The 17,257-nt window shown below is 43.4% G+C and overlaps 1 protein-coding gene across 7 annotated transcripts in view; it reads left to right on the top strand.

Annotated features, from left to right (window-relative positions):
* NRP1 (neuropilin 1) overlaps positions 1 to 16,912 on the top strand; it is a 139,345-nt gene extending 122,433 nt beyond the window's left edge. For 3 of the 7 annotated variants that reach the window (XM_030837087.3, XM_030837093.3, XM_030837088.3), the window contains 5 exons: positions 4,779 to 4,916; positions 8,679 to 8,953; positions 9,443 to 9,539; positions 11,649 to 11,699; positions 13,824 to 16,911. In XM_030837087.3, the coding sequence (XP_030692947.1) occupies positions 4,779 to 4,916; positions 8,679 to 8,953; positions 9,443 to 9,539; positions 11,649 to 11,699; positions 13,824 to 14,113 (851 nt within the window). In that variant the 3' untranslated portion in view covers positions 14,114 to 16,911. The other 4 variants (XM_030837094.2, XM_030837092.2, XM_060293150.1 and 1 more) reach the window with 3 other exon arrangements.
* The last annotated feature ends 345 nt before the right edge of the window (positions 16,913 to 17,257 follow it).

Raw genomic sequence — 17,257 nt, 5'->3', positions numbered from 1 at the left:
TCTCTCTAGTTTTTCCTCTTGCCAGAGAGTTAATTACAATCACTAGGAAGTTGCCAGCTAGCTTGTTAGATCTCATCTCTTTTCCTGCCTGTCCAAAGAACTAGGGGTCATCAAAAAACCAAACATGAACAGCAGCCTTGGGGAAAATGGAAAGGTACATCAGATCCCAAAATGGGCTGACTCTCCCTCAGTGCTGGAAGTCTTTGTTATCAGACCAGGAATGGCTCTGTGAACTTTTGATTTGTGCATGAACTCAAGGCCTTTGTCTTGATAGCTTCACAGAGGAGATCCAGAGCAGACAGTCATCTCATAGGGTCTCCTGTGGTCAGAGGGCAGAGGTACAAATCGTGAACCAGTAAGACCCCTTGCTACCACCACCTGAACAAGTTCACGTCAAACTGTTACCGAGTTCAAGCTCATACTGCTCACCCCACGGCAGGTCAATAAATCGAGAGACGAAGTATTGGGACAAGGAATAGCAACTTGATTCAGAAAGCCAGCAGGCCGAGAAGATGGTGGACTAGTGTCCCAAAGAACCATCTTACCCGAGTTAGGATTCAAGCTTCTTTTAGACTAAAAGGGGAGGGGATGTGGCTAGTTGTTGTAAACTTCTTAGTGCTGGAATCCTTTGTTCTTGCAGCTGTTCGTGGACGTGTGGTCACAATGTTCCTATAAACCTCCAACAAGACAATTGTTATTTTATATTCTGCAACTTTTTATTTCTATATGAATGGAAAGGTGTAATACCTTTAAAGGTCAGCCTTGAGAATGGGCTTTCCTGTATATTTCAGGCTATAGGCAACATTCTTTTACAAAAGTGCAGAGCCAACAAGACTAAGCACCTGCAAGAGAGCACAGGGTTAGAGCTAAAGGAATAGATCCAATATGCAGTCAGCTTTGTTCTTCTTTTTTTTTTTATAATATGGTTGTGTTCTTTTTTTTTAATGTATTTATTTGTTTGTTTGTTTGTTTATTTTTGGCTATGTTGGGTCTTCGTTGTTGCGCACAGGCTTTCTCTAGTTGCGGTGAGCGGGGGCTTCACTTCATTGCAGTGTGCAGGCTTCTCATTGCGGTGGCTTCTGTTGCAGAGCACAGGATCTAGGCACTCGGGCTTCAGTAGTTTTGCCACGTGGGCTCAGTAGTTGTGGCTCGCAGGCTCAGTAGTTGTGGCGCACAGGCTTAGTTGCTCCACGGCATGTGGGATCTTCCCAGACCAGGGCTCGAAACCATGTCCCCTGTATTGGCAGGCGGATCCTTAACCACTGCGCCACCAGGGAAGTCCCCAAGGTTTGTTCTTTTCTGTTACAGGACCACAGGGCTTATTGATGGGGTTGTCTGTTCTACAGTCAGCGCAGAGTCCTTTACAACTTGCCTTGGTTTCCTGTTTTTCCATTGTCTGAGTCATGAATCTGGCTCTCTAGATCTTCGTTTATGGATAGTGAACTGTCTGAGCTTCTTTGAGGAGTTCCGTTCATTGTCACCTCCTGGCTAAGCCAATGCTCAGAGATCAGGTCTAACTGTGGTGTTCACCCCATGGTCAGATGAACCGACTGATACCTGGATCCCCACTGTCCTGCAGGCACCTTGACAAGCAGCAGCAAGTCAGACCCTAAACTTGCATCATCATCTGATTTTGCTGAAGCCACTAGAGATTCAAGCAGAGTCTGAAGTCTTCATGTTGAGGATTCTTCTCAATATAATACATTCATTGGGCATATAATATTCATATACTGTCTGGGTTGTAATCGGATGCATAAAAGCCTGTTTAAATGCTCTGCCAGGAACTGATGAGAAACCCTGCATTTTAAATCCAGCTCCCCCTGGTGAAGCCTCTTACCCTCCAGGGATCCCCAAACATCCACTAGAGCAGTTCAGAGTATGTTCACGACCCCTGGTTGCGTTGACCCAGGCACCTCCACTTATTTCCACTGCAAGACCAGCCTATGAGTCAGCGAGCTTGCATACCCAATAGAAGTTTTGAAGACCAGATTTAAAAATTAAATCCTTGTACGTATATGGTGCTAACGACAATCTAACTCTGGGCAAACTGGGTTCACCAGGCGCAGCTGGTGCTGGCTCACAGGGGCTATAAATTTAAGTGCAGAATATTGTTTCCTGCTATTTTGAAGAGTCAAGGAGGGATTTAGCCAGATTATTCCCAATGAATTTAATGAGAATTGTGCAGCCACAGGGCCTGGGTAATATTTTGAAGATTGAAAGGTCACACGTACTTAGTCCTATATACACATTTCATTCGTCCATTTGCTTTTTTTCCTCTTTCTTTCTCTGCCCTTTTCTCCTCTGCTCCTGTCCTTCTCTCTTCCTCTTTCTTTCTCTTTTTTTTTTTTTTTTTCCTTTCTGGAAATGTTTTTGTGTGTTGTGTGTGTTTAATAGCCTTTCTAGCCAGGCTTGAATCTTCAACATCGAACTATTCTGACTCCATACCCATCCCCCACAAAAGGTACTGATTAAAAAAAAAAACATTTATTTTAATTTAACAAGATTGCCATAAATTATATGATCGGGACAAGCAGATAAAAGAGTAGTTAGAGCAGATCGCCATGTTAAATTCGTAGATTGGGAAGAACAGTGGAAGATAAAGGCTGACTTCCATTCACTGGAGCAGAAGTGCCTGAATTACTCCTTCAGGCAAAGCCATCCTCTGTCCTGGCCATGACAAAAATACCCGAGTTTTTCTTATATTTTATGACATCACCAGAATAGTAATAGCCAAATTACGGATAGTATGGTTTTCTGTAAATTATACAATAAATTTAATGTATTTACAAGGCAAATATAACCAGAAATGTGTATGCTGTAATGGCTTACTGCCCTTCTCTTTGTGCGTGTCTTATAAATAACATTTAAGTAGAGACCCCCAGAACCACACACATATTAACATTTTCCCATATTAACATTTTCTAACACGAGATTACACAACAGTACCTTTCGGGGCTGTGGGCGTTGACATCCAAGGTTGTTCAACCATTCTGTCACTGTTCAGCTGACCACTACTTCTGCAAAATTCAATCTTGCTGTACAGAAGCGGGGCAGATTTTGGAGAGGGTTTCTCATGCTTTAAGAAGCCCTATTTCATGGTTATGATGGACTAGGCATGAAATCTATCTCTCCAGTGACACTACCGCTGTGAAATACAGCCCTTTGCCCGAACTGAAAGTGCTCACGTTATACACATCACGTGACTTACTAGGTTTACTTTCCCAGCTGTCCCTGTGAATCCTTTGGCAGGTCACACTGTCATCGGATGGGAGAATCCATCCTGCTCAGTTTTGACAATGCGTGTGGTGCCTTCCTTCCAAATTTCACATTAGCATTTGAAAAGAGTTCCTTGGAAACTGAAAATGCAAAGTAACTCATTCTTATCTATTCAATAAACCTTTCCATTACAGTCCCTCCTGCCATTGTTGAAGTGGGGGAGGGGCAAGGGAGCCCAGACTCGGAGAAGAAAGCAAGATATTTGTGTTAAATGCTTAGACAAAGTTAAAGAAAAGATCCAAATGAGATAGGCTCTCAGCCTGACCCTAACACAGCATATAATACCATGCTTCCCTTATTGTACAGAGAAGTTGTTTTGAGGCTTTATTTTTTAGATCAGTTGGCTAGCTGCCCTAGGCACCTTCCTCCTCGTCTCAATGCTGCCATCTTGTGGACACCTGAACTCAGTGAGAAGCAATAACCCTCATTAGAGAAACCAGCCCCTATTGTGTGCTTAATTTTATCGTATATTCGGGGGATGAGTGGACTGGCAGAAGCCAAGAGAATCTTATCTTTAGGATTATTTTTTATTGTTAGCTCAAGTTTACCCCCCCAAAATTCCAAGCATCAAAGACTTCATTTTCCCCATTCTTAAAAAGTTAACCAATTTCCCAAAAAAAAGGATTGAGTAAAAAAATAAAGCTATGGAGGTTTAAAAAACCCCATAGCCAAAGAGCACCTTGTAGAACACACACATCATTCCTGAGACTCCCTTCATACTTTCCTTTTAGATTCCAAAGGAAGCATTTTGAACGTTACAAAATATACAAGTGGGTACCTATTCCAGCATGCTTTGTCTTTACTTGACTTTACATTGAGGTTTTAAGTGGGGCAAACAATTTATAGGCAAATCTGAAAATTCACTAAAACAGCAGAGGCTTCCAGTTAAAATACCTGACCTGATATAAAGCACAGAAGTAAAAAATAATCTTAAGCAATGCTTCAGAGATCTGCCGGTAAAAACCTGAAGCATAAGCTGGTGTGGTGAGAATACAAATAACCTCCAGGGTGAGATATTCAGCCAAGTCACGTTGCTAGACTTTTGAGGTTCATGGATCAATCTCTAATTAAGATTCTTTTCATTGGTGGATATCAATTTATATGACTCATCCTCAAGAGCAGAGTATCTTTCACATTAAGTGTTGCGGAAATAGGGAGAACGCTAACATAATATACATGTAATATACATGCTTTGGAAAGTAACCTTCCTGGAAATTTTATGTAGCAATTTGACAGGCAGTCCATAATCTTTCTGAGCTGGATTTAAAAAAAAATTATTTTTAAATGTTACTAAATATGATGTTGTAAGCATTTGGACTTCTCCATGCATCTTTTGAGTTTCGTGGTAATCCTGGATTTTGTGGCTTTCCTGGAATTTTCAAACAGACATGAAGTTATGTAAATCATGCTTTCCATGAACGAATTAAGGACCTCTCTGACCTAAATGATTAAATGTGTCTTTCTCTGCTTGTCTCTGTTTTTTTCCTTTCCACCCACTGAAGAGTTTCCAACATATGGTTTTAACTGTGAGTTTGGCTGGGGTTCTCATAAGACGTTCTGTCACTGGGAGCATGACAATCACGTGCAGCTCAGATGGAGTGTGCTGACCAGCAAGACGGGACCGATTCAGGATCACACAGGTAACGGAGGGTTCACTGTGGCCTCATTTCTTTGAATTAGAGAAAGTGTTACTGCGGAGGGTTGATGGGTCTGTGAGTTTAGGGAGTTTAGAAAATACTACAGAGCATTCACTTTTGCTTTTCTTTTCTGGAATTAACATCATGTCCTTCCCTAGTAGAGAGTCCCTTAGGCCACTTTGTAGAGAATACTGATTAAATGTGGCAACTCATTGACCCCTCTGAAAAAATAGCAAACTTGGCAAACCAGTGTGTGTGAATTAATACCTGTTTTCTACTTTTTCTGAACATTTTTCATGGGAAATTTCAAATGTATTCAAAAGTAGAAAAGAAATAGCAAAATGAACCCTCTCTGTACATAACGCAACTTCAACCACCATCAAATCCTACGAGTCTTATTTTATCTCTAGCATCCTGACTCTGGATTGGTTGGAAGCAAGTCCAAACACCACCATAGATGGTGTCATCTCAGTTATTTCGCAGCTGCAGAAACCATAAGTGAGCTTAACGCTTACTCTCTTGACCCATGAAGTGGAAATGGATTGGGGTAAGGGTAGAAATCTTGTTCTTTTGAGGAAGATTGTAAATGTAGCCCATTCCCTCCGAGCAGATAGAAACCTCGCCACACCTCAACCCACCTCACCTCCTGTCTTACTTTCCTTCTAAGATTAATTAGGGTTGGGGTACATAGGGAGCCGTCAGCCACTTTCCTCCTAGTCATTTTATCACCCAACTTGAAATATGGAATAAAGAACCATCAGTGTCCTGCAGAAAAATGCACATGCACACACGCGCACGCACACACACACACACACACACACACACAAACACCCAACTCACGAACTTCTGCCCTAATCAGTGATACCGACAGGACTGCTTCCTCAAGTCATGTTTCCCAAAAGAGACCCCAGAGGGGCATTTGCTGATGCTGAGAAATCTCATTAAGCCGAGTCTCCCCATGCATGTGCTTGGGGTGAGTGGGCCAGTGGGCCGATGGACAGGCACAGGGTACTTCATGCCTTTCCCACTTTGTTGTTCACTTTTTCCCCTGTGAATACAACCATTAAGTAGGTTGAATAGGCCTCCTTCCATCACAGCTACTTCCTTTCCTAATAAGAATGACAAGGAAATTGGATAAAATTGGACTCCTTCAATTCTGAGACACTTTCAATTGAATCTTAAGACAAGCAGTTTTAGAAAACTTAAAATACTTTGACTGTAAATGGCACTGTACATAGAAATGGCATCAAATTAACCAAATGCAATTAGCTGAAATGAAGGCAGTAATGGTGGAAAAATTGATGCAAAGTGAAGCAAAATGGCTCAGTAGGATCTGACATTCAAAGGAGGTTAAAAGCTATGTTAGCCAGAGAGAAAAGCTAAAAGGCTTGCAGAAGTACAGTGCTAATTGAGAAAACGGAGAGAGAGTTCCCGACCCAGAGCTGTGATAAAATCCCTGAAAGGAGAAACATCAGCACTTTATGTGTTGGAGTGTCAGAAAAGGCGGGCTTGTCTTAGATTAGCGGCTGAGAAGTGCGATTCCTTCAGAAGGATTGGTCTCTTTTGTCCTCCCAGACGCCCCAATTTACTTGGCAGTGGTGCCAGGTCTGCCCAAACCAGGAGGAACCCCCGCAGCCCTAGACACACAATCATTTGGCAAGAGAGATGGGTGAGCCTGACATCTGAAAGGCAGGAACTTGTTAACATGAAAAAGTCTGAATGAAAAGAGCCCCCCCCCCCCACAGGACACACGCACACAGCCTGCCACAGATCACGTGCGGCACTTTGCAAATCTAACGTGGAGATTTCGGAAAATGAACACTATCTAGGTACAATAGCCTGCGGCCCAATTTTGGATTTACCAAAGGAATCCCACATGCTTTTCTGCATTTGACCTCTAACAATGAAGCTACGTTCCTCCTTTCAGAGGATTTCCGAAACCCGCATCTTCCTCCGCTTCATTGCACATATGCTATCGAGCCGCCCACATACATGGCAGATGCAGTGAGGGGCGCTGGAGATTCAGGTGTAAGGGAGGGAACCCAACCCTGGAGGTGCTCACAGTCTGGTTCTGGGTGGGAAACGGCTCCAGCGCAGTGGGATGAGGGTGTCCAATGGCCGGGGGAGCAACAGTGGCAGAAGACAGCACAGGAGGGGGCAGAGAAGCGGCCTGACTCGGGGACCATCTAAGCTAAGCATCCTCAACGTCATTCTTCTCCATAAGATCGGGGACGGGGGCGGGGGGGGGGGTGGGCAGCAGCAAGATGGGGGCGTGTCTTACCAGCCCGTCTTGGTGGGCTGAGTGAAGGGGCACCATAGACAGGTGAGCTCACAGACAGGCGAGCATCATTTGGTAAATCAGCGGGAGGAAACAGACCCCAGGGGTGACTTGAGTCTGCGTGGTCCAGAGCATCACACGTGACTGCCGGGGCCGTGGTTTTTTTTTTTTTTTTTTTTTTTTTTGCGGTACGCGGGCCTCTCACTGTTGTGGCCTCTCCCGTTGCGGAGCACAGGCTCCGGACGCGCAGGCTCAGCGGCCATGGCTCACGGGCCCAGCCGCTCCGCGGCATGTGGGATCTTCCCGGACCGGGGTATGAACCCGTGTCCCCTGCATCGGCAGGCGGACTCTCAACCACTGCGCAACCAGGGAAGCCCGGGGCCATGTTTTTTATTTCCACTCTCCTTTCATTTTCCCCGCCCACCGGTTGTATTAAGCGTGCTTGAGAGCCATCTCAGACAAGCAGCCAGGTGAGGGAGGAAAGCGCCTGAGGACACATCACTTCACCTGGACGCTGCTGACTCAGGATGCGCCCACGTACACGCAGGGAAAGAGTATCTCCCAAGCACGCCAGCCTCTGGGGCAGCACACCGAACATCCCGCTGCCCGCTGAGGCTCAGCATCAGATGCATATTTTCAGCAGGTGCGGCGTTATAGTAGCATTGCTATTTGCAGAGCAAACAGTGAAACGCGAGTTGTGTGTTCAGACCAGGTGGTGGCAGAAGGCAGTGCTCCCACAGGGGGTCATTAACAGTAGAGCCAGGAGTTAGTCCTCCAAGCTCGGCAAGCATCTCGGTTGCCAAAATGGCAGGTTCTAATAAGCCTCAGAAATGCAGCCTCACCTCTCCTAGAACCAGAAGCCCACATCAAACAGAAGTAGGGCTCACAGCTGAGTTTCAGGCTCTCAGGTGTATTTAAGGAATTTATAAGCCATTAAAACGAACTAGGGGAAAAGCATCGAAGTTTGGCAGAAAAAAAAAAGATTGCCAGATTATTTGGACAAACTGCAGCTTTATTATCAAGCAGTTACAGTGACCAAAGCATCATCAACCAGAAGTCTACCTGTTCCAATGGTAAATAGATAAGAACACATCTAAATGTTTCCATTTAGTGTCTGTGTTCACGTGTGTGCTGCTGAAGCAATCTTAAAGTTGCATGAAAATAGGTCTTCCTGTACATCCGATCTGCTTGCAATGGTGCAGAGACCAACACAAGTCATAGCCCGTGTCCGTGTGACAGTGCGTTCCAGATACGTGGTATCAGACGAGCGCTGTTTACAGCCTCTGTCACAAACGTGCTTTCACAGAAGCTGAGAGCAGAGCCTCCAGTGTCAGTGAGGTTTCCATCTATTGCCCACTTTCCCTTCTCCTGCACAATTGGGTTCTGGTGCTCAGCCCAGGAGAGAAGGTTTGAGTAGCAGAACTTGACAGAAAAGAGACAAAGCTTCATCCATTGGCCACTCTCTTTAACACAGCTTTTTGTCACAGCAGGAGATGGCAACTTCATCTACTCCCAAGCTGATGAAAACCAGAAAGGCAAAGTGGCTCGCCTGGTGAGCCCTGTGGTTTATTCCCAGAACTCTGCCCACTGCATGACCTTCTGGTATCACATGTCTGGTTCACACGTGGGCACGCTGAGGGTCAAACTGCACTACCAGAAGCCAGAGGAATATGACCAGTTGGTCTGGATGGCCATCGGACACCAAGGGGACCACTGGAAAGAGGGGCGTGTCCTGCTGCACAAATCTCTGAAACTTTACCAGGTGGGCCCTTCTCTAGGATGGGGCGGATAGCTGTTTTGGGGTCTCTGGGGTAATATTTGAAAGTTATGCAAATGAGATGCAGAAAAAATTCCAAATTTTATTTCAGGTGTTTCGTGAACCTGAGATACTGCTGCAATGATGATAATCTCAGTAGCATATTTCACAGTCTCCTAGATTACAGACGTAGGACCGACTGCTGAGAAAGAAGGGAAAATGCTACTCAATAATTATTTGGGGCTGTCACAATGAACATTCCTTTAATTTGCTGCTTTTTTCCAGTTTTAAATTCTGTATCATACAAAAATACAGTGAGGAGAAGTTTTATGCCATCCCCAAGCAGTTAATATGGATTGAAGAGCAAATCGTGTGATCATTCGAAACCTCACGAATTTCATTTACGTTCTGTGACTTGAGCTGAACAAGCGTTTGTAAGCACTGTTATCTGGGACCCGACATTTAAATACTGTGAAAACGATCTCATTTTCTTAGGTGATTTTTGAGGGTGAAATCGGAAAAGGCAACCTTGGCGGGATTGCAGTGGATGACATTAGTATCAATAACCACATCCCTCAAGAGGACTGCACAAGTAAGTATGGGTTGCTGTAGAAACCAAAGCAGTGCTTGCTCAGGGCACGTGTCTTTCCACTGAATGGTCTTTGTCGTGTTCATTTGGACCTCGAATTTTAATGTGGGCTATAAGCACATCCTATAGAACGCATGGTCTGGTGCAACAGGGCATAAGGCCAGGTCAGTCTACCTTTAGCTGCCCCATTATCTAACCTGGTTCCCTTAGAATGTCTGGTTGGTACCCACAAAACTACACAAATAATATGCAATCCAAAGATCGTAGCAAAGAAGAAACTCACGGTTTCCAGGCTGTGTACGCCATGCCTAAACATTGTGATGAGAAGCGTAAAACTCAGACAGCTGGATAATTCCAAATATCTGAGTGTGTCCACAAGCAGCAGGCCTTTGAAATTTTTTAGCACAGTGGATTTAATGAAGATTACAATGTGAATGAATCATAGACACCATCATTCTTCGCTTTATTACAAATAAGTAGATGTTTCTGACTCTAAAAACAGTTGAGTTGACTCAAAAGAATAAAGGAAATTTAGAGACTTTGCCTAGTATTTCAGAGTTTATGGATTTCATCGGTCTGGTGTATATGGGTAAGAGTCTGACGTAGGAAACCAATTCATTCTCCCAGTTCTTGATATATAATTATAAATAGCACCACTAATGGCAATGTAATAGCACAGGAATTAGTCTTAAGCTCCATTTGCTACACTTAAACTTTTGTTATATATCATTATATAATAGGATGTTAATTATAACAAAATGGAATAATCCTATTGGGCAAATTTAAGACAAAGGAGGCCTGTTGGCTATAATGGGTTTTTGGTCATTTCGGCAATTTACAAAGCTTTTATTATACAATGTATTGGATATACGTAATCCCTAAAGTGGCAATAATTTGATAGGGTTGATTGAAGAAATTGGGGGAAAAAGAGGACAGTCTCACCCAAAGACTGCTTCCTGCCACAGTACTTTGCAGATCTTCACAGAAAATAAGGCTTAATATTTAAGTTGCAACTACTTTACAAATTCCCCACATCCAGATCTACACAGTTGTTAAAATGTATGTTTCATGCCGTTACGCAGGGCACGTACTGCTTGCTTTCCTGTTCCAAGATGAGAAGGTTGATGGTGATGTTTTTGGAATGGGAGAGCAAGCTCTACCAGCTGAAACCAAGAAATACATTCAATCTGGTTCAACAGGTTTTCACTGACCACCTTCTATGTGCAAAGCAGCATCCAGGGCTACAGTGAATGTATAGAAGCTAAGACGAGTCCGTGAGCCTTTCTGTTTTCATGTGACTCATCTGCTTAGCTGTGCTCACCGCTGGGCATTATACTCACAGCTAAAGTCACAGCTACAGCACCATTAAAACTTGGTGTTGCTGTAACAATGAAAAGGCGTCTAAGATAATTCTACAATTATTCGACAAATATATTTCCTTGAATATTTAGCCATGGGTGCTGGGAGATTATCAGCTCTTTGTTAATTATTCATGCATTGATAAATATTTATTGAGTCACCGCGTATGTTCTGAACACTGTTCTAAATGCTGGGGACATAGAAGTGAACCAGGTCCCTGTGTTCTACTCAGAACCATAAGGGATACCAGAACTCCACTCCCTCCAGATGCTTTCTTTTTTTTGGTAAGACACAGGACACAATCTCTGGCCTTAATGAGCTGACATACCATATGAGAAACTGACTAACACTTACGAAGCAGTTATCTACAAAAGCACAGGATGGTAGCCATATGTGCAACTCCACTTCTGTTTTCTATTTTCACCAGATTTCCCCACACTCCAAATGCCAAAACCATTTCCCTCCTCCCTGCTCTTCTCCTAAGACAACACACTCTGCTCCAGCAGTGCTTCCTGGATTTAGATCTGACACCAATTCCCTAGTCATTTAACACTGCCTCTCTATAGCTCTCCAGTTACTTGGTGGGGTCAGATTGTACTAAAAACTCCAAAGGAAACCCAGCAGAGCCATTAGTGGGGTGTGTGTGTGTGTGTGTGCGTGTGTGCGCGCGTGTGTGTGTGTGTGTAAAGGTTTATGTGTACTGTATTTGGTTGGCAGTTCAAATATCTCTTTCAATTTTGTTTGACTCGTCAGAGCCAGCAGACCTGGATAAAAAGAACCCAGAAAGTAAAATCGACGAAACAGGTAAATTTGTCTTGCTGACCGATTTCTAAAATATTTTACTGTGGCTTTCAGTATATTTATGAAGAAGCTTTCTGGAACTTTGGTGCACTGGTGTATCAAAGCAGCTCACATGAAATAAACACCCGCATCCGTGGTGCTGTGCCTGGGCTGTCGTCAGAGTGCCCTCTCCTACCTGCTCTGCAGACTTGGGAGCCTCACGCCGTAAGAGGCACAGCCTGTGTAGGGGGGCGAGCCCTGGGGACGTGTGCCACCCTGGCCATTCCCTGCCTGAGCTGCAAGAGGGGACCCAGAGGGCAATGATGTGAAACACTCTCATTTTGTAACCATGGGCACAGGAAACTAGTGAAGATTGTTTCTTACCCAAAGACCTGCAATAATTTTCATATAATAATTTGAAACCAGCCCAAATTCTTGTTCCTGGTTTATATCCAGCTATAATCTGTAGAGACCGGGAGCCCAATTTCTGTGATAATCTGTTTTGTTTGGGCCATCTGTTCCCAGCCTCCTCTCCTGAAACCCTCGTTTTGCGATAATGATCACAGTATTGATGACAATGATGCTGACGATGCTGATGGGGGTTTATTGAGTAGCTAGTATGTTCCAATCGCTTTACATAAGTTATCTTATTTAATCCTCACAGCTGCTCTCTGAGTGTATTTATCCCCATTTTACAGATGAGGAGATTGAAGCTCAGAGCAGTGGCTTGGCCTTAAGTAACACAGCAAATTACATGGTAGCCTCGGACTTCAGACTGATTAACTCAAAAATGCGTGTTTTCGTTGCACACTGCTTTGTGATCCAACGCAAGACATGTGGTCGGAGTTAGGCCTTGCCTGATATTATTTTATTCCCAGAAGTCTCTGCGCCTCCTGCCAGCAGTGGTGGTGTTGGACACTTGCCCCAGCGTCACTCACAGCTGCTGCCGGCAGTTCTGTGCCCTACCCATCAACAGCAGCACCTGTTGCCCTTAGAAATGTGGACCTACTATAGCCAGACTTGGACTTGATGGAGACAAATAAAGATGGCCCCATGTCTGCGGTTGGTCATATTAACACGTGACTCGTTTAGCTTAGTTATGTAGTCCACGCTGGGTTGTAAACTTTATTAGAGGTTGTTTCAAAACAATGTTGCATCAAGGGAGAGAATATTAATGTGTCCCCATGGCTTGTTTCCCCCTATTTAGGGACTTGCGTCTCATATTTTTAGTTTTCTTTGATTGGAATCCTTGTTGATCAGAACACCATTAAGTAAACACCAGGCCTGTTGCACATGGACATTTTAGTCTCATTTCTAGTCCCGGGTAATGAGACTCAAAGCTCCCATGTTAGTAATTTCTCATGTTCCACTGTAAAGAAAACATTTCCCCAGTGCCTGAGCGCAGAGCTGTGTGACCATCTGCAGCGAAACCACCAGGGCAGCAAAGATGCTGATTATTAAATGTGTTCTGTTCAGCACAGCACTGACCCAGCTTCTAGACTGGAGCCATAAGCCACTTGAAATGTCAGCAGCAGGCATGCCCTCCTTCTTTCTGAAAGCCCTCTCCTTCCTGAGTGAAACCACCATTGACTCAAGGAGGAAACTTGAAGACTTGATATGTGGTAGCACTACCACACAGAAGGACAGCTTGGGCGGGTTCCTCGTGCCGGGTTTTGGGATCAGGCAAAGGTGCCAGGAATGGTTAAATCCCCCTCTAGACAAATGTGTGACGAAGCATTTTGCAAAGTTTACAGACCTCTTATCTGGCCAAGGACGATAAATACAGATTACAATCTCACAGATGGCGGGCTGCATGAAATCGGAATTAGATTAGAACCGAACCCTCATCGTTTACCCAGAGTCAGTGGTTTCCATGCGCTAAGCTTCCTGTCAGAATCACAGCACCAACACCCAATACCCTTCCCTCCCACCTTCAATTCCCAGCGATGAGTCAAACCTAAACGTTGGTGTTTCTTGGCGATGGGGGAACCAAACCCCCGCTGCAGAAATCCCCCGCAGGCTCTCGGGGAGGACAGCCCAGTCCGGATGTCTGCTTCACTCCTTTCTCTTTCCTTCTTCTCCATTTCTCTGTCTGCTGTCATCTGGTACGTTGGCGGCTCATGGAGCCAATTTCGTTTTTCTCCCCAGGGAGCACCCCAGGATACCAAGGCACGGGAGACGGTGATGAGAACATCTCCAGGAAGCCGGGCAACGTGTTGAAGACCCTGGACCCTATCCTCATCACCATCATCGCCATGAGCGCCCTGGGCGTCCTCCTGGGCGCCGTCTGTGGGGTCGTGCTGTACTGTGCCTGCTGGCACAACGGGATGTCGGAAAGAAACTTATCTGCCCTGGAGAACTATAACTTCGAACTTGTGGATGGCGTGAAGTTGAAAAAAGACAAACTGAATCCACAGAGTACTTACTCGGAGGCATGAAGGCAGACAGAGGTGACCAGGTGAGCAGGAGAGTGGAGCGGAGGACAGAGCTTGAGCTGGGGACCGGCTGATCTTTCACTGTTCAGGCTGGGAAGTGCGTTAATGATGCCAAGCCAGGTTTTCTCAGGAGCTTCGATGAGTTCGGCCGACAGACATGAACGACTTAGCTGTGTTAACAATCGAAATGCTGTACAGTCAGCTTCCTTCTGTTGGTTTCTTTTGAATAATCAAATGCTGGTGTTGAGACCAAGTATGATTGACTTAATAATTCATTTGGACTCCCCTTTCCCTTCTCTCTCTCCCTCTTCTGGATCCTCTTCGGAAACTGCAAAATCCAAGATGCTGGTACCAGGTGTATTCAGTGGGGCCCTTTCGACGGACATGCTACCTGCAGCCCAGTGCCCAGAATATATTCGCGTAACCACATTTCAGTGGACTCCTGAAGCTGGCCTTGTGTATCATCGCCCGCGTTGTGCATAGGCAAAGAAGGAGTAGGATGCTTTCTGTTAAAGTACCGTAGCCTCAGTACCAGTCTAGCGTGTCAGCTCTGTTTACGAAGCAATACCGTCAGATTTCCTCCATGTTTTCCAGTGTTGTACTCAACCTTGTGCTGTGAACTCCATACAGAAAACTGTGCGATCACCAGACACTGCTGGCAACTGGGTGTGATGCCGACAACCACAACGAAGAATCCTTGGCACTGGCTGGTCTACGTCCTCTCAAGTGCCTTTTTGTTTGTACTGGTTCTCATTGTGTTACATTAACCCGCCCTGTTTCTCGCTGGTGAAAGCCCTCCTCTTGAATCAAACCCTGGTGGCCCACTGACTAAGAAGAAAGTATATTTTAGTGTGAGATGTCAGCCTCCGGGTAGGCAAGGGCTCTGAAGATTTGGCAACGTGGCTTAATTGTTCTGCTTTTTCCGTAGTTCAATTTCATGTCTCTTGACCCTTTTGTATAAAGCTGCAATATTCTCTCTTACTGTTCTTTCATATGGAATGTATTTTCAAATGTAAACTCTTTCTCTCCTATCTCTCTGTCTTTTTCCTCTCTTAGGATTTAAGCATTTGCCATTATCCAGAAAAGAAACTTGCAGCTTTAACCTGCTGGTAATGGCGAACACTTTTACTAGACTTTATGTTGGAAAGTAAATAAATAAGGGAAATTCCTAACTTTGCCCTCCAAAGTCTAACTTTGGTTTCCTTGTTAACTGGTTAAAGTGACAGTATCTCTTTTCCTAAGCCATTTGTCTGTCTATTCCAATCGAAATGATCTTCAATAGAAATGTTTGCATTTAATAAAAATAGCGATAAGTTGAGAGAAGAAATAATACTAATTGGCTTTCAAGTGAGACCCAAAGGAATAGAGTTCTCCCCATATCCAAAAACAGGAGATTTTTACATCCAAATACACAAAAATGACCCGTGAGAGCCTTCTTGTTTTGGTATTGAGTCAGATAAGGGAAGTGGAAGAAAGAACAGTTAATTTAAGAAAGCGACAATAAATCATGGTGCCTGGGGATGAAGTATTTTAAGATGACAGAGGGGAAGAAAATGAGTAAAGTCAAAACAAATGTTTTTAAAAATTCAGTCTGCAGCAACCCTGAAATAACAGAGACTTGAATGAATGCTTCTAGAAACTTCCAGTGCCTCACAAACAAAAAGCCTGCCTTGGGGCTGTTAAGACCTAAGCCTCCAATGGCACAGAGAAGTAAATATCCTATCAGGCAGCATTGAATTAACCCAAAGAAGCTTTGGTTGTTTTCCGTGTATTTGTGCCATGCCGTGTTGTAGGTAAGAACTTCCTCCCTTCCGGCACTGCTGTAGGTCTCACTCGAATATATTTGTGGGAGTCACATTGCATCATGGAGGGGAAAGTCCATTCATCCTGGTCTAATTGAATTGAGAATGCCTTTCGTTTCCAGGAAAGTATTGATCACTATGAAAGAAGAATAGATTCTTATCCCCAGAGGCATCCATTCAGCCGTTATAATCGTACCAGGATGAAAGCACTAAGACTTGATTTACCTTTAAGGCAACAGACTTACAGTTGTCTTCAGCCAAGGAAAAATGATACTGCAACTTTAAATTTGAAAGTATCTTGCACTGATAAATATATTTAAAAATTATATGTTTATAAAGTTATTAATTTGTAAAGGCAGTGTTACAAAATGTTCAGTTTATATTGTTTTAGATTGTTTCGTAATTTTAAAAGGTGTAAAATAACATATTTTTTTCTTTATTGAGATCTATAAAACTTTCTGTAGTAAAATGTTTTCATTTTACTGGTATATTATTGCTTCATGTTTTGTACCATCATAAAGTTTTGTGCAAATTTTTTTTACAGAAATTTTTATTTTCTATGACAATATGACACTTGTAAATTGTTGATTCAAAATGAACAGCGAAGCCTTAACTTTAAATGACATTTGTATTCTCAGACACTGAGTTGCATAAAAAACCACACAGAACTGAACTGTAACTTAAATTCCAAACTATGACTACTACATTCCAAAGAAACAGTTGAATTAAACATTTTCCTAAAATATCCCAAACCTGATGGCTTTTATTATATTAGCTTTGTTATTGTTAAAGAAATTGGTATTATTCCAGCATCAAATAACTTTCAAGATTTTTTAAAGTTCTCTTTTAAAAATAATATCCTAATAAGGAGAGAAGATTAAGAAGACATTTCCTGAAAGAATATCAACCCAAACTGGATACTTGTCAAGATAAGGCATAAAGAATTTGGCATTATAAATGGAAAATTTTCAACTCCAAATCTTGTGTCAAATGTTTCTATATTCCATTTAGTAAAGTTTTTTTTTTAAATGAAATTCCCAAATATCTGTTGGTAAGTTTTGTTCTTGTAGTAAATAGATAATAAATCTGACAGTGTTTAGGCATGCAGCTATGCTAAATTTTGAGAAAGGGCAAAGTTGAGCTACTTGGTAATTCTTAGGAAAATTTCTTTTCCATCTGGGACTAAAATAATAGTAGTGGTAATAATAATAAACAAAGACAAGAGGGTAGGGTAGAGTAGAGTAAACCCTTAAGAAAGCTTGTTGTGGGCTTCCCTGGTGGCGCAGTGGTTGAGAGTCCACCTGCCGATGCAGGGAACACGGGTTCATGCCCCGGTCCGGGAAGA

This window comes from Globicephala melas, chromosome 2, assembly GCF_963455315.2.
Source record: "Globicephala melas chromosome 2, mGloMel1.2, whole genome shotgun sequence".
Taxonomy (NCBI): Eukaryota; Metazoa; Chordata; class Mammalia; order Artiodactyla; family Delphinidae; genus Globicephala; species Globicephala melas.
The sequence above is the reverse complement of the archived record's forward strand: the minus strand, read 5'-3'. Positions and strand labels throughout refer to the sequence as shown.